We start from the raw sequence: 15,771 nt of genomic DNA on the forward strand, positions 1-15,771 counted from the left end.
ATAATTTCAAAACATTCAGGGAAAATTTCAGAAAAAACTGCAGATCAGTCTGGCTTTATTTTTTGGTAAAACTAATCAAAACAATTGTACTCTAAGATACAGACATCTGTTGAAAACAAATTTGAACATGTTTTTTCATGAAAACAAACTTGTACGCCAGCCAATATAACATCCAAGAAATTACAACAGAATATAATCACAATATGTTATTACAATACATTTATTTTATCAACATTTGTATATGTGGATGCATAAAGCAAAAGATTACACAGTACATTTTCAAGTAGAGCGTGTCTGTTTTTAGAGGAAGAATATGAATTAAGATTTCCTTACCTTATAGGATGGCAAAAAGCACAAAATTCCTTTGCCAACTGTTTGACACACTGAAAGCAGAAGTGCTCCCACCTCATCTTGGAACTCAAAGGTCTCCGTATGCTGGAATGTGGCGCACAACTTCCGACCATTAGGGCCTGCTCCAATGGTGCCAACCCAAACCTGGTGTATTTCATATTAAAAGAGTTAATTCTAAAATATGTGACACAAACTGTATTAAATTACATTAGGTTAAATAATGAAATTTTAAGCGTGAAGGAAAATATTGAGCTATTTCTAAACAAGTTAATTCCAGTACTTAAAAACAGAAGAGAAAGTGCAATAACTGGTATAAGATTATTACCAAAACAGCATGACTTCAACTTTTCCAGGGGAGTATGTGTCTAAAAATTGCCCCTTTTTTCATTTGAAAGTGTACTTTACAATTGCATTAGTCCAAGCAGTAGTCTGTTCTGTACATTTCTTTTTACTTACGGAATGGGTTTGTCATCATTTTTCTTTGCAGGTTATTGTTTCTTTTACAGTGGCCAGCATTACACCTCAGGAGAGGGTACAACGATGCAAAAGTTTACCTGTGAGTTCCGAATAACATGATTTGCCTCCAACTGAATAGAGAACTTCACACCAAGCTCCGAAGAAAATGAATCCATTGGAGAGAGTGTACCAGATGTCAGAACAATTGTTCTAACATCACTTAAGTCTGAAAAGGCCTACGTTGGAGAAAGAAAAGAAGGAACTTAGAAAGTTAATAGAATCACTTTAAGGTCTTATATGTATTTGTTATCGCTCAAATTACTTAAGGCCTTCAACTTCACACTCAGCTTACCACGGCAGGATTCAAGCACCAAAAATTAAGCATGTGGACTACAGTTTTCTGCCGCAAACCCCTTTTATGCTTGGGCCGTGTAAAGAAGGCACTTGTATCTGAAACATCAAGTTGGTCCTCATTCATCCAAGCATAAGTTTGTTGTAGAGCAACTCTGTAGTCATCTGCATACCTATATAGGGATATATTAATATTAATAAAAACTACAATTAAGCAATCAAACTGTAAGCATTAAGCTCATACAAAGCAAAGACAGTGTGGCTACAATGAATTTACAATTTAAGTATAAAAATACTATACTTTTAGAAAACACAGTGAAACTTCATAATAATGAATATTTAAAAATTAGGTTCCAATCAGAAATTTTTAGTAACTGCTAGCATTAGTAGTCAAGATAACAAGACAGTCAAATGATAAGTGCTATGTAGAAAAACAAAACCCATACATATTTAACTTGGCAACACATCAATAAAATTTACACCTAACCTTCAAAATAAATTTCTTCAATATTGGAATTCATTTATGAATAAAAAAAAAATAATTTGGTAGTATTTAAATTCTTTCCACATAAATAGATTTTCCAAAGCTTTCTGAAATGTTATTTTTGCTTAAAAGCCAGACACCATAACTGAGATGTTGCACAAATGGAAGAGGCATTTTGGCAAAGCAGCTGAATTAAACACAACCACACAGCTCAGGCTATGTATTTGCACTGACCTGCTATTATCTTTAAAAAGACATAAAAGAACCATGAATAACCCCTTCAGCACAATCTGAGTGGCAGGGCTCACAATCGGTATCTCAGTAAGTTCCTCTCTACCGAGCACTGATATTTTTTCTTCTTTTTCCAGGACAGTAGCAAGATGTTTCTATAAGAGGCAAACAAATTCCACATTAACAACATTCTAAGTATCTTCTCAAAACCAAAGCTAATACAGATACAAGACTATCACCACACTGTTTTAAAAGTTCACCTAAGATACCTACGAAGTTAAACTGAAGACAGAACTGGACAGGAAAAGTAACAACGCTTTTAACATATTTGGCTTACACAGAAAGGAGGGATAAACTTGAAAATAGGGTAAATACATTTCAACAGTCAATAAAAATGCAGATGGATAGAACAGGCAAAACTATCACTGACTCAATGGTTCCACTTAAATAACTGTACATGATCAATTACACCCTTTAAAACATTGATTCACCACAAATTCCAGTAGCTCAAGTGGATTACTCCTGGTTTTCATCAGGTATCATTTTCAGGTAGCTTTTCAATATTGCAGTAAATTAAAAAGATGTGTTAGCATTTAACTTATGTACATTTTAAGATGTTTAACAACATCGATATTATGCACTCTGGTACTCATTTATATAGCATACAACATTACCTGTAAAATGGGAAAAGTAATACCCGTTATTCCCATTTTGTGCAATATGGTGAGCATTTCTTTTCCATTCCAAACCTTACAGGAAGTTTCATACCCTCTTTCTACTAATTGGCTAGAGCTCTCCTGTAACCAGCTGTAAAAAGAGAAAAATCAGAAATAACTTCTGCATTAATTTTAGAGATACTTTGCAGGTACAAACTAAACCTCAAAAATTGCACCAGACTTCTATGATGATGATAAATATTTTACTACATCTAAGTACAGAGATTCTGCTTTTCCTTATGCCAGTTTTTCACTGTTGAACTAACTTCTATGGAACTGCTCTTGATGCAGCTCAAGCAAGAAGAAAATTTGTCCCTGTATGTTTATATTTTATTATCATGTAATATCTTTACAATAAAGAAAAAGGATTATATTTTAATCTGCTCTTATGATATAACATGTCAGGCTCATTTAAGATCTCTGCTGTACTTCTAAAGCCACTAATTATTACTCTAACTGATGCAAGATGGTTTATCATCCCTGTCAGTTGCAGGCTTTCCTATTAAGAACGAATCTTGAGACATGAAATGAGTACTTTTAATATTTATACACAGTAAGGGAAAGTGAGGCAATAAAAAGTGCCTATTTTAACCTACCTACAGGTATTTTTAACTCTGCTACAATTTGAAAATTAAGCAGAATTCTAATTGTATGTACAATGCAAAATGTGATAGGACTTTCTAAAAACATGATCTACACGTGCAGATCATCTCATCTGTGGCAGAGCTAAAGTTTTCTCTAACTGAATGTGTCCTCCATCATCCCGGTAGTATTACAAGACCTTCCCTCCATCTAGAAAAGCAGGCAGGCTTCCTGCCTCCCAGGAAATGCCGAAGCTGTCCGTTTCATCAACCAGCAGGAGGCATCAGAAAGACAGCTGTCATTTCTACAACGGTTCAAAATATTTACCTGTAAAATCAGCTAATCATTATCAACTAAAGCAACAAGGCTTAGTGACTTTTTCCATTCCAGATTTCCTGTCCTGTCACTGCAAATAACCTGATCAATGGAACAATTAAAAAAAAACCTTTCCTTTTGCCAGGTTAAATGCAAACAAAACCCCATAAATACTACCATAACAATCACTTCTTTGGCTATAAATTTGCTTTATCTTATTAAGGAATGATGATCACTAACACAGGCAGAACTTCTCCAGTGTAGTACTCCGCCCCATTTCCTCAAATGTAACATCAAAAAGACTTGGAACTAAAATTAGGAAAGGGCCACTATGACAGAAATTAAACAGATTTACAACAGATAAAACATTTCAGGAAATGTGAAACTTCTGTTTCCCTGTTATGAACTTCAAACACCATCACATATACTTTTGAAGTGGTCACACTATAAATGCAAATACAAACTTAACACAACGACCTTCCTAATACTAAAATATCACAAAAAAGCCAAGTTCTAGAATAAATTCCATCCAATTAAATCTAATGTTAAAGCATTTACTTGAAATACCTGTTAATTTATTTTTAGAGTAAAGCAATAAGCATAAATAAAATTAGCTTGATTCCAACAAAGATATCTATGGTTTTAAAGTCAAAATTGGTGTACGCAATATTTTCAGGAAAAGATTTAACAAATGTTACAAACATGCCTTCAATTCAAGAAGGTATATTTGCTCCTTCCCTCCCTACCAGAAAATCCCATTGTTGATACAGCTTACTCCACTGAACAAAGTAATTTGGCCTGGTAAATCTGCGTCTCATCAGAAAAGCTTGCCAGTATACCTCTACTGGTCTATCTTCAAATTCTTCAGAAAGGTCATTTTAGCACCTCTGTGGCACTAAGCCCATGCTTAAGTGCTTTCTGGAATGAGGGCCCAGGATGTTTATAACCGAAGTAAGATTTTTTCTAATTACCCACGCATTTGGCAAAGCCATAGATTCATAGAATATCTCAAGTTGGAAGTGACCTATAAGGACCATCGAGTCCAACTCCCTGCTCCTCGCAGGACAACCTACAACTAAACCATGTCACTACACAACAGCATTTTACCAATTACTGGCTATTTACACCCAGTCTTCTGCTTTCCAGCAACTGCTTTTCATGCTGCTGGCAGATTTGCCAAGACAATCAATCTTAGTTTTTCTGATAAGGTTAAAAAGCTTGAGGCAATCAAATCTCCAGCCATGCTGTTCTCATCTTTTACTAAAATTTAACATTTGAAGTATCTAAGGTAGGAGAATTAGCTTCTGCAAAAAAGAAAAACAGAAGTCACTTGTCTCTGTGACACATAAACATTAACTCTCAGAATAGAGAAAGGATCGGAAAAATGGTGAACTACGTGCTGTAGCGTACTCCGAAGTCTACTTCACCAACCACTAATGCAACAAAATGACGATTTGACATGCACTGAATCAGAGTTCAGTTAACTTCAGAGCCACTTGTACCATTATTCACTTTTATTCTGCTGACTTTGTTGTTCAAGGTTTCATTAGCAGTGCATTTCTGAACTCTTTCAGTCCCTGGATCCCTCAAAAGAAAGGTTCAAAAATTAAGGGCTACAGAGCTGAATTCCAAATTCTCTAGTGGTGACACTCTTCTGACACTGTTTCAACTTTCTCATGTTCCCACTCCAACGAAAAGACTTGAGCCCTTGACCCCTTGTTTCTTTCCCTCCTTCCTGAGCTTCTGCCCCTGGTCCATTTGCTTTTGTTGTATCCCCTCTCATGATTTTCAGCTTCTGCTCAGGTCTTCCCCTTCCAATTCTGTCTCCATAGTTTCTGGGTTTTACCTTCTTTTTTGCTCTTACTACCTTTTCCTCTATGGGTACAGAAAGAAGCAGAGAAGAGGAGAACATTTTCTGGTTTTTTCAGCTTCTTTCTGCCTTACTGATCAACTCTTGCTTTCAAAACCACTCCCTCAATCATCCATATTTCTCTACCACTGAACTCCACGATCCTTGTGTTCCAACAAGGCAAGTACTAACAGATTCAGCACATCCTTGATTTCAATTTCAGTACAAAAGCAAATCATTAAAACCACATTCTACTGACATAGCCCAGGGAGAAAGAATGATCAGTAATTCTGTCTGGACAACTTTTGCCTGAGAATAATCAGAAACTCAAAGAGGATAGTGCATGCTCTGTTCAAAGAGTTTGCTACCTGAATTCTCTAAAGATTTCAACAAGTCTCTTCTGAGAATTTGCATGTACCCCAATTTTTCAGACCCTTATATCTCTTTGCTCAAGTTCAAGTTTTGCAGGGAAAACAAAGGGCATGACTGATAAATTCACTTTCAACTACGAAGAATCGGTTCCAAATAGATTCCAATCAGATTCCAGTCTGATTCCAAGAACAGATTCCAACCTGTTCCAAACGCTTCCTGTCCAAGGTTCTGAAAGCATTTTATAAATGTGAACTAATTAATGCCTTCACAAAATAATGCTATTACTATTTGTCAAATAAGCAAACAGAAGCATGTGAAAGATAAAAATTATTTATCTTAGGTAAAATTTTCATACAGAACTTCACAAACTAGGACAGTGAGCCCCATAAAGATCAACACATCGTTCAAGAGCATAACATACTTTTCAAAACAGAATTTCAAGGCCTCCCTTTAAGACAAGTGTATTTTTTTAAATAGATCAAACCCCTCTGGATTCCTCAAATGAACAAAAATCAGGTGACTGCACAGTTTGAAGTACACCTCTGTTGCATTTTATCTGATGCAACATAGTAACCAGTAAATTGCATCAGCAAAAGGAATCTAAATATAATTTTTTAAAATATTAACTGAAATAATGGAATTAGAAAGAGTTGCCTTACTTTGTCAAAGAGTAGCACACAGCCCGTAGGGGCTCATGATTCTTCTGCCTGATGTTGTTATTGACCATGAAATCTAGCTCTTCCCGAGCAGCTCTTAGTTGACTTTCTGTAACACTGTAGCTCACTGACTCCCGAGCACAGTCCTCAATATTATGGGCTTCATCTAAAATGACTACTTGGCCTTTTAGGTTAATTTCCATCTAAAAAAGAAAATTATTATCTAGTAAAACAGAGTGAAAGACATTAACGAGAAACAGCAGCTAACAGGATCCTGTTAAAAAAGTGCATATTCTGCATCAAGGTGTAAGCAACAGAAAGTTTTCAGCTTTTTGATCCAATTTCTGTAACCTAGAAAATAACTGGGGGGGGGGAGCCTTATCTCAGCCTGGATTAATATAATCTGAACCTACTACACTCTCCATAAACTAAACAATTGTAAAGTTTGCAAGGGTTTCTTTTCCACTGATTGAAAAAACAAAACAAAACACCACAAACAAATGTGACTGATCAGCTAGAGTAAGAGACCAGTGGAAGCATTACTTGTAACACAGAAATGCTCTTGGGTGGGGGGCAGGGGGCAGGTGGGGGGAGGAAAAAAAAATCTTTAAGCCAGGAGTTACTTTGTAGATAATATTTTGGATATAAATTGGATTTCAGTTGATCGTAGCCACTGAACATTATGTTTCTAACTTCCCTTTAACTTAAGTTACAGCAATCTTCTTAGAAATATACTTACGCTCTCCCGTATCTGTGGGTCTAGGAGGTAATTATAAGGACAAAATACAATATCTGCGCCCACCATGAGTTCTCTGGCTGCAAAATATGCACAGGCATGAAGCTTCTTTCCCAGGCTCACTAGATCTTCAATGTCCCAAGCCTGATACATCCTATGTGCAGACTGCAGGGCATGGTGTTCACTGAGTTTATGAACACCATGGTAGTAAAGACAGGACTTTCCCTAAAAGCAAATAAGTGCAGATAGTTAGTGATTACAAAAAATAATGAAAAACAAGTAAGCTTAAATCCTCCAAGTTTACACGTGCATTTGACTTTATTTCCTGGGAGCACTTCTAACAGCTACTTTTTATGTCAGACAATAGTGAAAAACACATAGTGTCAGAAAGAAAACAGGCAAATCCACTTTCCTAAAATGTACACCAATAAAGAACACTTCTTTCTTCTTCATCTGTAAAGCCAAAGACAATTTAAGTCTTCCTGAGAACATTAACCTTGCAGTCATAAATATTATTCCTATCGTCATATATTTTTTCAGTATTGATACCGTATATCAACATTTTCTAATGATATTTAAACCAAATTACCAGCTGCTTTTAACCAACATAGTATAAAGAAGTCAAAAGTGTTACTTGTTCCAACTGTTCAACTACCTTTCATTTTAATATGTTTAAATGAATGCTCATTTTCTGAAACAAAATTACTCACATGTTTTCCTTCCAGCAATTCTACACACATTTCATTCCTGTTACTACCACTACTAGACACCATTGGATGAATACAGGTATAATCCCGGCTAGAAAGAATTGTCATAGGGACACTGGAATACGCTGTTCTCTTCAACTCTCTAGTAATCTGGGATATTTGCTTGTGTGTTCGTGTTCCAAAAAATATTTTGGGAATGAACGACCGATCTCTGTTTTCTTTCTTCTTTGTGTTACTAGTATCTTTATCAGTTGCTTTTCCAGAAGAACAGGAACACTCAGTGCAAGGACCAGAAGACTGCAACCCAAAACAAAAAAAAAGATTAACAAAACCCCATGGTAAGAGGAACATGCTAAATCTGCTAATGGTCTGTTTAGAAAATGCCCTCTAGGGTAGTTCAAGATAGCCTGTTAAATCACCAGGTTGGCCTATCAAACTGCAAAAAGTTTAAAAATGTTAAAGCATACACACCATGTCCTCATACCTGAAAATCTTAAAAAACTTCTAGCATTCTCTAGATACAACTTTATCATAACACAATCGTAGAAAAAATTATTATTCCAGTGGAGTATTTACATATGTGAATAATGCAAATATACTTCTCACATTTAAGCTTCAGCATAAGGACACTCCTGGTACAGAATAAGAAGTATCCAGCACCTTAAATGAAGAAACCTTGGGACCACCCACTGAAATTAAAATACTGAGTACGTTTTTCCTTAAAGCAAGCAGAAGAAATCTGGACAGTTTAAAGAAATCTGTTTGCAGATAAAACAGACTACATCATATATTCTCCATTAGAAACAGGTTTGCCATGCCATTATGTCAAAGGCCAGCTAGTAACTGAGACTAAAAGACAGAATAGGGAATAATTCTTAACAGAACCTAATCCTGTAAAATATTTGTTAAAAGCCAATTTTTTTTCTTCTTGAGAAGCACCATCTTTCACAATATAAAATACTGGAACAACTGTCATGAAATTCTAATAATTAGCCTGAAAAGACACAAGGAAAACAAAATAACTCATGAGTAACCATGTCCACACACACCTCCCATAAAAAGCAATTAATTCTTCTAGTGTGAAAGAGTTTGTATTTGGTTTTCAGGTGACAGTGCAAGTAACAACATGTAGTTGCCTGCTCAAACACTCCTCCTTCCACTTTTAATTGTAATCAGTAAGGTTATACATTATAAACAAATGCTAAGTCATGCCGTGTGTTACACCACAATTCGGGGGATCAAGCTGTCTTTTAGCCTCCATTCTGAGGAAAACCAAGTTTGGATTACCCTTAGTCCCACACTCAGCCTCATCTGCCATTAAATATTACAATACATGATAGAATGCATGTAAATGTAACCCTTCTGGAGCTGTCACTCACTGGGATAAAAGGTTCACTGATGTGCCAAATAAACAGGCCCTCAAAGCAGATAAAGTTACACCCATGCTGGAATTGTTACATTCCCCTCTCGGGTTGCCAGTAACAGCAGATTTCATTACGGTGTGCTGCCACATTAAATAGCCAGTTCCAAATATCCTGCCTTCTATATTGAATAATTACTTATTCACTGAAAGGATAAAAAGAAGAGTTATGAATGGGGCTCTTGTCAACAGCAAAGCAGGAAACAGCTGACATATGGTATATGTTACATAGGTGGCAATACTCAACTTGGTTTGTACTCGCACAGAAAACTGCAACGCAAATTGTACCTTGATATTTCTATCATCTATATTCTATTCTGCTCTTCGAAATAATGAAAACCACATTATCATGCTAACAATTAATATAACAGAAGCAGTTTACTTACTGTGGTGGGGCCTTTAAGAACACATTTACCTTTTAGCTCTAATTCAAGTCAGATTGTGTTTTCAGAGGTAAAAAGAATACACAGAATTCAAAGATGATACCATATCACTAATACTTCACTGCTAATGCTAAGCTTCACATTTAGTTTTCCAAATAAAAGTAATAGAAAAATATTAGGACCAATCAGGCAGCTATTTTGCAAAAGTTGTTCTAACAGGAAAATGCAGTTCAAATGAATATACACATAAACACGAACAGAAGGCTCTTCGATGATGGGTTTAGAAACACAGATAGGTTTCTTTTCATAAAAATAATTAAAAGAGTGTTCTTATGTGTAAGGCTTATCAATTACAGTATTTTACAGGTGGCCTTAAAAGTTTTTCTTAAAAGGTTTGAAATTGGTATAATACTGGCTTTAAGAAGCACTTTACCCAGTATTCCAGTTTTAAAATGTTACCTTTAACTTTGAAAAAATTTTTTTTTAAAAAATCAACATTGAGAGTTGTAAACTCAGACTGATTTTAGAATAACTAGTATGAGTATAAAACTGCCTGCAGTAGTCATAACACTTCTGAAAGCCACAGACACCATTAGCCTAAAATACATAAATAAATAAAACCTTTTTAGAAGGTACTTATAATTAAGAGAAACTTTAAGAAAATGGTTAAAACATAGCTTAAAAGTTGAGTTCTTCATGTTCTTTGCACATTATTCAAGTGTGTCAATTTGCACTGGAATTCTTTGTTATCCTTTAGAAAATGGTTTGGTCATCTTTAAATTTTAATAAAACCAAACTATTTTAATTCTGTATTTCTATAAAAAGAATTTACTATCGATATCACATAGCAAAAATCTAACGTGGTGTTAATCTCCCATTACTACAGCAAAAGGAAAGAGAATACTCTCCAGCTGAACAAAGTGATAACTCCAATACGGCAGTTCCCACAGCAGCGTTGCCTCAAAGTACACGTTTTTAGACTCATAACACAGAGATACTGGTTACACTATAATAAAATTAGCAAATGTTTTGATTTATTTATGAAAGGATCGGAGCAGGGGCTGAGTAGAAACAATTAAGACAGTAGAAAACTATTTCATAATACCCTCTGGCTTCAGAGCTAAACCTGTTTTCAGCTGTTTGAATCTGGGATAGAGATTTTCATTTGAGAGGGGAGGAAAAAAGATACTCCTCTACTTTCGGCAGTATTTAATCAGAAACATCCAGTAACAGATGCTGTTACAGATCAGACACCAGACTATATGGACCTAAGGCTAATCCAGCTTGTTTTTACTTCTGTCGGGAGTAGATAAAACAGCCTATCACATCAATATTTATATGGCAAAAACGTGGAAGTCAGATTAAAAGAAGAATAATGAAGTCCACCAACCTGTCCTACGTGTAAACTAGAGCTAAACAAACACTGAGGCTTATGATCTTTGAAACACAAAGAGGTAAGAGGAGTTCTTCATATCTTCATCTACATTTCCCGGTTACAAAGCCATCTAAATGATACAGCAGTGAATACCTCTTGTGTGAAATATCACACAAGCACAATCTAGTAAGATATCAGCAGTGACATTACCAGAGCTTTTCAACTATTCCTTTATAAGCTCTCAAAAAGCACAGTATTCTGCTGCTGCTGCAGCCTCTTGATTAAAGTACACAAAGCAGCTGTTTATCCTCTCACAGTAACCAGCAGGTGAACCCAGTTCAATATTTATCACAGGCTTTCACAGATCACTGCTAACCAAGCAAACGTTTTAATTAAGCTGGAACTTGCTTCAAAGAGCTCATTCAAAATGTCAATCAGCAGCAAAAGGATCAGATACGGTGTCAGGTGAGAGCGTGTAATACAAATCCACAACTTTCTTCATCCCATCGTGGTAAATTAGCCTATTCTGGAGTCCAGACCCTGATTGTAACAGGCTGCCAGTCTCCTGGAATGTGTAACAGAAGTCACTCAAACTCCATTGTGAAGGTTGTAAGCAATATGTTAAACTGCAATGGGCTAGCACATTAAGACAGATTCTTTTCACAGTTGTTTTTTGATACCCCAAGTGTTTGTTACACCGCTCTCCATTTACTGTTTACTTTTTTTACCAAGTATAAATGGGGATTCCTTAACCCAGGTGCCCCAGTTTCTCAGACCGTATGCTTTGACAGAAGTAATCAAGAGAGTACCGTACAGGTATAATTTCTCATTTAAACTCAGACTAGAACTGCCCTCTCTTGCAAGAATTAACAGCAGAAGGACAGAAATGGATTCCCAGGCTCTGGACTGAAAGCAGCTAAGAACAGGCAGTCACCCTGGGCAGAAGATCCTCACCCACGGGATCTACAGGTGTGGCTCTGATGCAGCAACACCACGCAGCGCCTCTCATGCTCTTACAACAACCAACCCATTCCCTCTCTGCTGGGCTATAAAAAGGAATCCTTGACAAGGAACTAACTTTGCTTTAAGCACCAGATTGACTACAGTAAAACACAAGATATACAAAGGGAGGGTTATCTCATTGATTAAAAAAATATTTTTATTGCACTATTGTATCATCCTAAACATGCAGTCCATTATGATAAGTGTTGAACATAACCTCAGTTGACTTTATTTCATAAGCTACACTAGAAAAGCATTTTTATACCCAACACCCTATGCTGTGATGCTCTCCATGTCTTAAACTTAATGTAGTTAAGCCGCAGAACTACTAACGATAAATAAGGCCTTACTTTCTGCAATTGTTTCTTGATACCAGGCAAGTTCTCAGTCTGCTAAAGTAAAAGTTCATCGCTGGAAAATAATACCTTATTCTTTCATTCTTAAAAAGAAACTGTTTTTACAAAGAAATAAACACTCCTTTCATTCTTAAAAAGACACTTGAACCAAAATAAACACTTTCATTTCTTCTTAGGTTACTTCTTTAGAAAGAATTAGTAAACAGTATAGTTGAATGGTATACTGTACTGTCAGACCCATGCATAGCACATTATAACACACATGTACAGCTAAACTACTGTTACAAAACTGAAGAGCTTTCTTAGAAAATCAGATTATGATTCAGTATTATTTAACAGTTAGTTTACCTATACTAAAAGTTTTCAGTTTTCTTTACTACATGAAGTTTCTAGAAGCTGTAAATCAAGTTCTTCAGATACCCAAACCGACGTACCAAAGCAAATTTTACAATCAAGGAAGGAAGAAAGGTCTTTTTATTTGAAAATCAACAGCACACTCTGCTGGCCTTTGTATTTCAAACTACCAACTGAAGCTCAGTGGCACAAAGCATTTCAAATCCTACTCAAAAAATCTACGGAGTTTTCCAAAACTAATAAAAATTACTTCCCATCAAATGACCTAGAACACAGATTCACTTTTGTCAAGAAAAGATTCAGCTCCCAGTGTCTTAAAGTAACAGCAAAGCTTTTGGCTTCTTTTGTGTTTACAAAAGCATAGTACACTGGAAAACAGCTCTTGAAGTTAAAACATACACTGAGTAAAATAGAAGCTAATTTAGGACATAAAAAGAGCCAAGTGCTGTTGGAAGAGGTGGAAAGAGAATTGAAATGCTTGTTGAAACCAAGCGTGTTTCCAAACATGCATATAAAACCCTGTACTTAGAAGCCGAGTTACCTACAGACGGGTACTACCATAAAACCACATTAAAAAAAAAAAAAAAAAAAAATCGAAAAGGGAAAGTGTTCTTTGCCTTTTGAAAGAAGAAAGTAGATTTCTGTACTGAAGAAAGAAACAAAGGTCAGACCTTATTCCTTTCTTATATTTATCTCAAACTCATACAATTTCATGGTGTGCTCCTATATTTTAATATTGACAAGAACTATTCTGTCACAGCCTTTGATAATCATTCATGGGAACTATATCACTAACATAATTTGGGATCTGACAGTCATCTCTACTGCCTCAGATTTCTTCTACTGGTTTTGCTTCAACAAAGTTTTATGTAAAATCAGTAAGATTCAAACACCAAGAAATGCAGAAAATGCCTAGCAGAAAGCTGCGGAAACAGCTGCATATTTGTATCTCAACTTCTTATGTGATACTTCTGCTATGGAAAGCGGTAATTTAAAACACAAACAAACCAACCCCAAAAAACAAACCCAAAACATCAATCTATCACAGTAACACACAGGATTTTCTTCTTAATCATGTGCAATACTTATTACTCATTTTTTCGTTATATTGTAATGATCAGCTCCAACTTTCTCCATACTACTTTTAAGGTCTAAAAGGCACACGTGAATGTTAAATGCTCTTTCCTTTACTACGTATGCCACAAAACACTGGCTGGCAAGTTGAACAAAATCTACAAATTCTGATGTCACTTAATTTCCTCGGTCCTAGTTTGAAGTTCTTCCATAATGTCATAAGTCTACTATAAATTGGAATATAACACACAGATTTGTATCTGCTGTACAATTGCTGTCACATCTGGAAAGTTTACAGGCTGAAGTGCTGGGCTAGATTCTGTACCATTGGGGAGCCACGGTGTAAAAGAGTTCAACCCACTGTTGAGAAGAACAACTTTCACAGAAATAACTTACACTTTGCAAACCACGTTGGTTAGACAGCACCATTAGGAGCAAAAGCCACTGCAGTTCTCGCTATTGATGGTGACAACATATTACTTCAAAGCAACTTACATACTTGGGAACCTTTACACTAGGCTGTAATGCAGCCGGAGGTACAGTGTTTTCTGAAACTGTATTAACAAGCTGCATTTCACACATAATCTCTTTACAGTAAATTTTTTTTTCAAATTGCTCTTGAACTAACAGTCCTGATGTAAAAGATACTACTGTATTACTTACTGTTTTGGGAGAGAAAGTAGTGGTTTTCACACTTTTTTCAGAGTGAACAATCAGCTCTCCGTTTTTTCTTTGATGATAAACTTCTAAAGCATCAACTAGCTGCACTCCTTTTGCAAAACAATGACGTTTTCTAACCTGCTGGGGAAAAAAAAAGTACTGTCTTCAAATACACCGGACAGAATGTATGTGCTTACACTGGCAGTCAGTGATTTTGTATCAACCGTTTTCCACTGAGTCTGTTTCAGTAACACAGTGCATCACTAATATTCATTAACAGTTTAACCAAATCTAAGCCACTCAAAAGTCATTTAGGAAAAGCTATAGCATTTTAATTACAAAATTCAGTAACAACAGCAATTTAAAAAGTCTGTAATTATTGCTGAGCTTTTCTTCTTTAATTTCCCACTGTTACAAAACTGATAGAAATTATAATACTATATAAATATAAGCAGAAAACTTCCATAACTAAAACAAGAAATAAATTCAAGCCATATTGATCTAAAAAGTTAAAAGTAACCATCTGAGCAATACTCTAAAGCAATGTATTCAGATGTGCACTGTAAATAGCTTTTACAAGTCCCAAGTCATGTGATACCAATACTGACACAGATGAAAACATTACAGAAATAATTGCACTCTACATAATAGGCCAGAGATAACTACATTTGACAGGATATGAAACAGAACTCTACTACATTCACAGTGTTATTTGTATTTCTAATACATATTTGCAAGAGCACTTTCAACTCTGGAATCTCATGCTTTGACTTAATATTACAGATCAGCTGGGAATAAATACATATTTTGGGGATATTGGGTGTTTAAATATGCAAGATGTAAATTAGGACATGGTATTACAAACAATTTAGTGCAACAATGGACTCCTTTGTAACAAGTAACAATAGAAATGAACAAAAAGCTGTCAATCTAAACTATGACTGTGACATGACTCAACTATTCCCTATGCCCTTCTCCGAAATGTTGATTGGTATTTGACAGCTTTGTTGAGCTATGCCTGGATTATTTTACTGCCAAAAAACTTTGCTCACCTGCTGCTGAGTTTCTAAAGGACGAATCCTTTTCCTGTCTACTTGAAAATCATCATTCTCCTTGTCACATAGAGATAACCTTTTTTTGGCAGACAATTTCGAAGCCAGCGTTTCATTTTCCTTACGTTCTGTAATTAAAAATAAAATAAAAGGTATGTCCACTACTAGGAATGCATTAAATAAGGGCAACATTTTAACAACAGAATTATCTATAAACACACATGATGTAGGAAATAGTATTAGACATTTCTAGACCCATTAACCACCATTTCCACACAGCTTTCCATGC

At 35.6% G+C, this 15,771-nt stretch overlaps 1 protein-coding gene across 1 annotated transcript in view; it reads right to left on the bottom strand.

Annotated features, from left to right (window-relative positions):
• Nucleotides 1-15,771, bottom strand: part of BRIP1 (BRCA1 interacting DNA helicase 1) — a 64,435-nt gene that overhangs the window by 45,219 nt on the left and 3,445 nt on the right. Inside the window, 10 exon segments of the mRNA XM_075517998.1 lie at nt 334-495; nt 906-1,043; nt 1,160-1,331; nt 1,877-2,028; nt 2,548-2,680; nt 6,367-6,566; nt 7,103-7,324; nt 7,810-8,103; nt 14,434-14,568; nt 15,483-15,610. Of these exon segments, the coding sequence (XP_075374113.1) occupies nt 334-495; nt 906-1,043; nt 1,160-1,331; nt 1,877-2,028; nt 2,548-2,680; nt 6,367-6,566; nt 7,103-7,324; nt 7,810-8,103; nt 14,434-14,568; nt 15,483-15,610 (1,736 nt within the window).

This window comes from Mycteria americana, chromosome 15 (genome assembly GCF_035582795.1).
Source record: "Mycteria americana isolate JAX WOST 10 ecotype Jacksonville Zoo and Gardens chromosome 15, USCA_MyAme_1.0, whole genome shotgun sequence".
NCBI lineage: Eukaryota > Metazoa > Chordata > Aves > Ciconiiformes > Ciconiidae > Mycteria > Mycteria americana.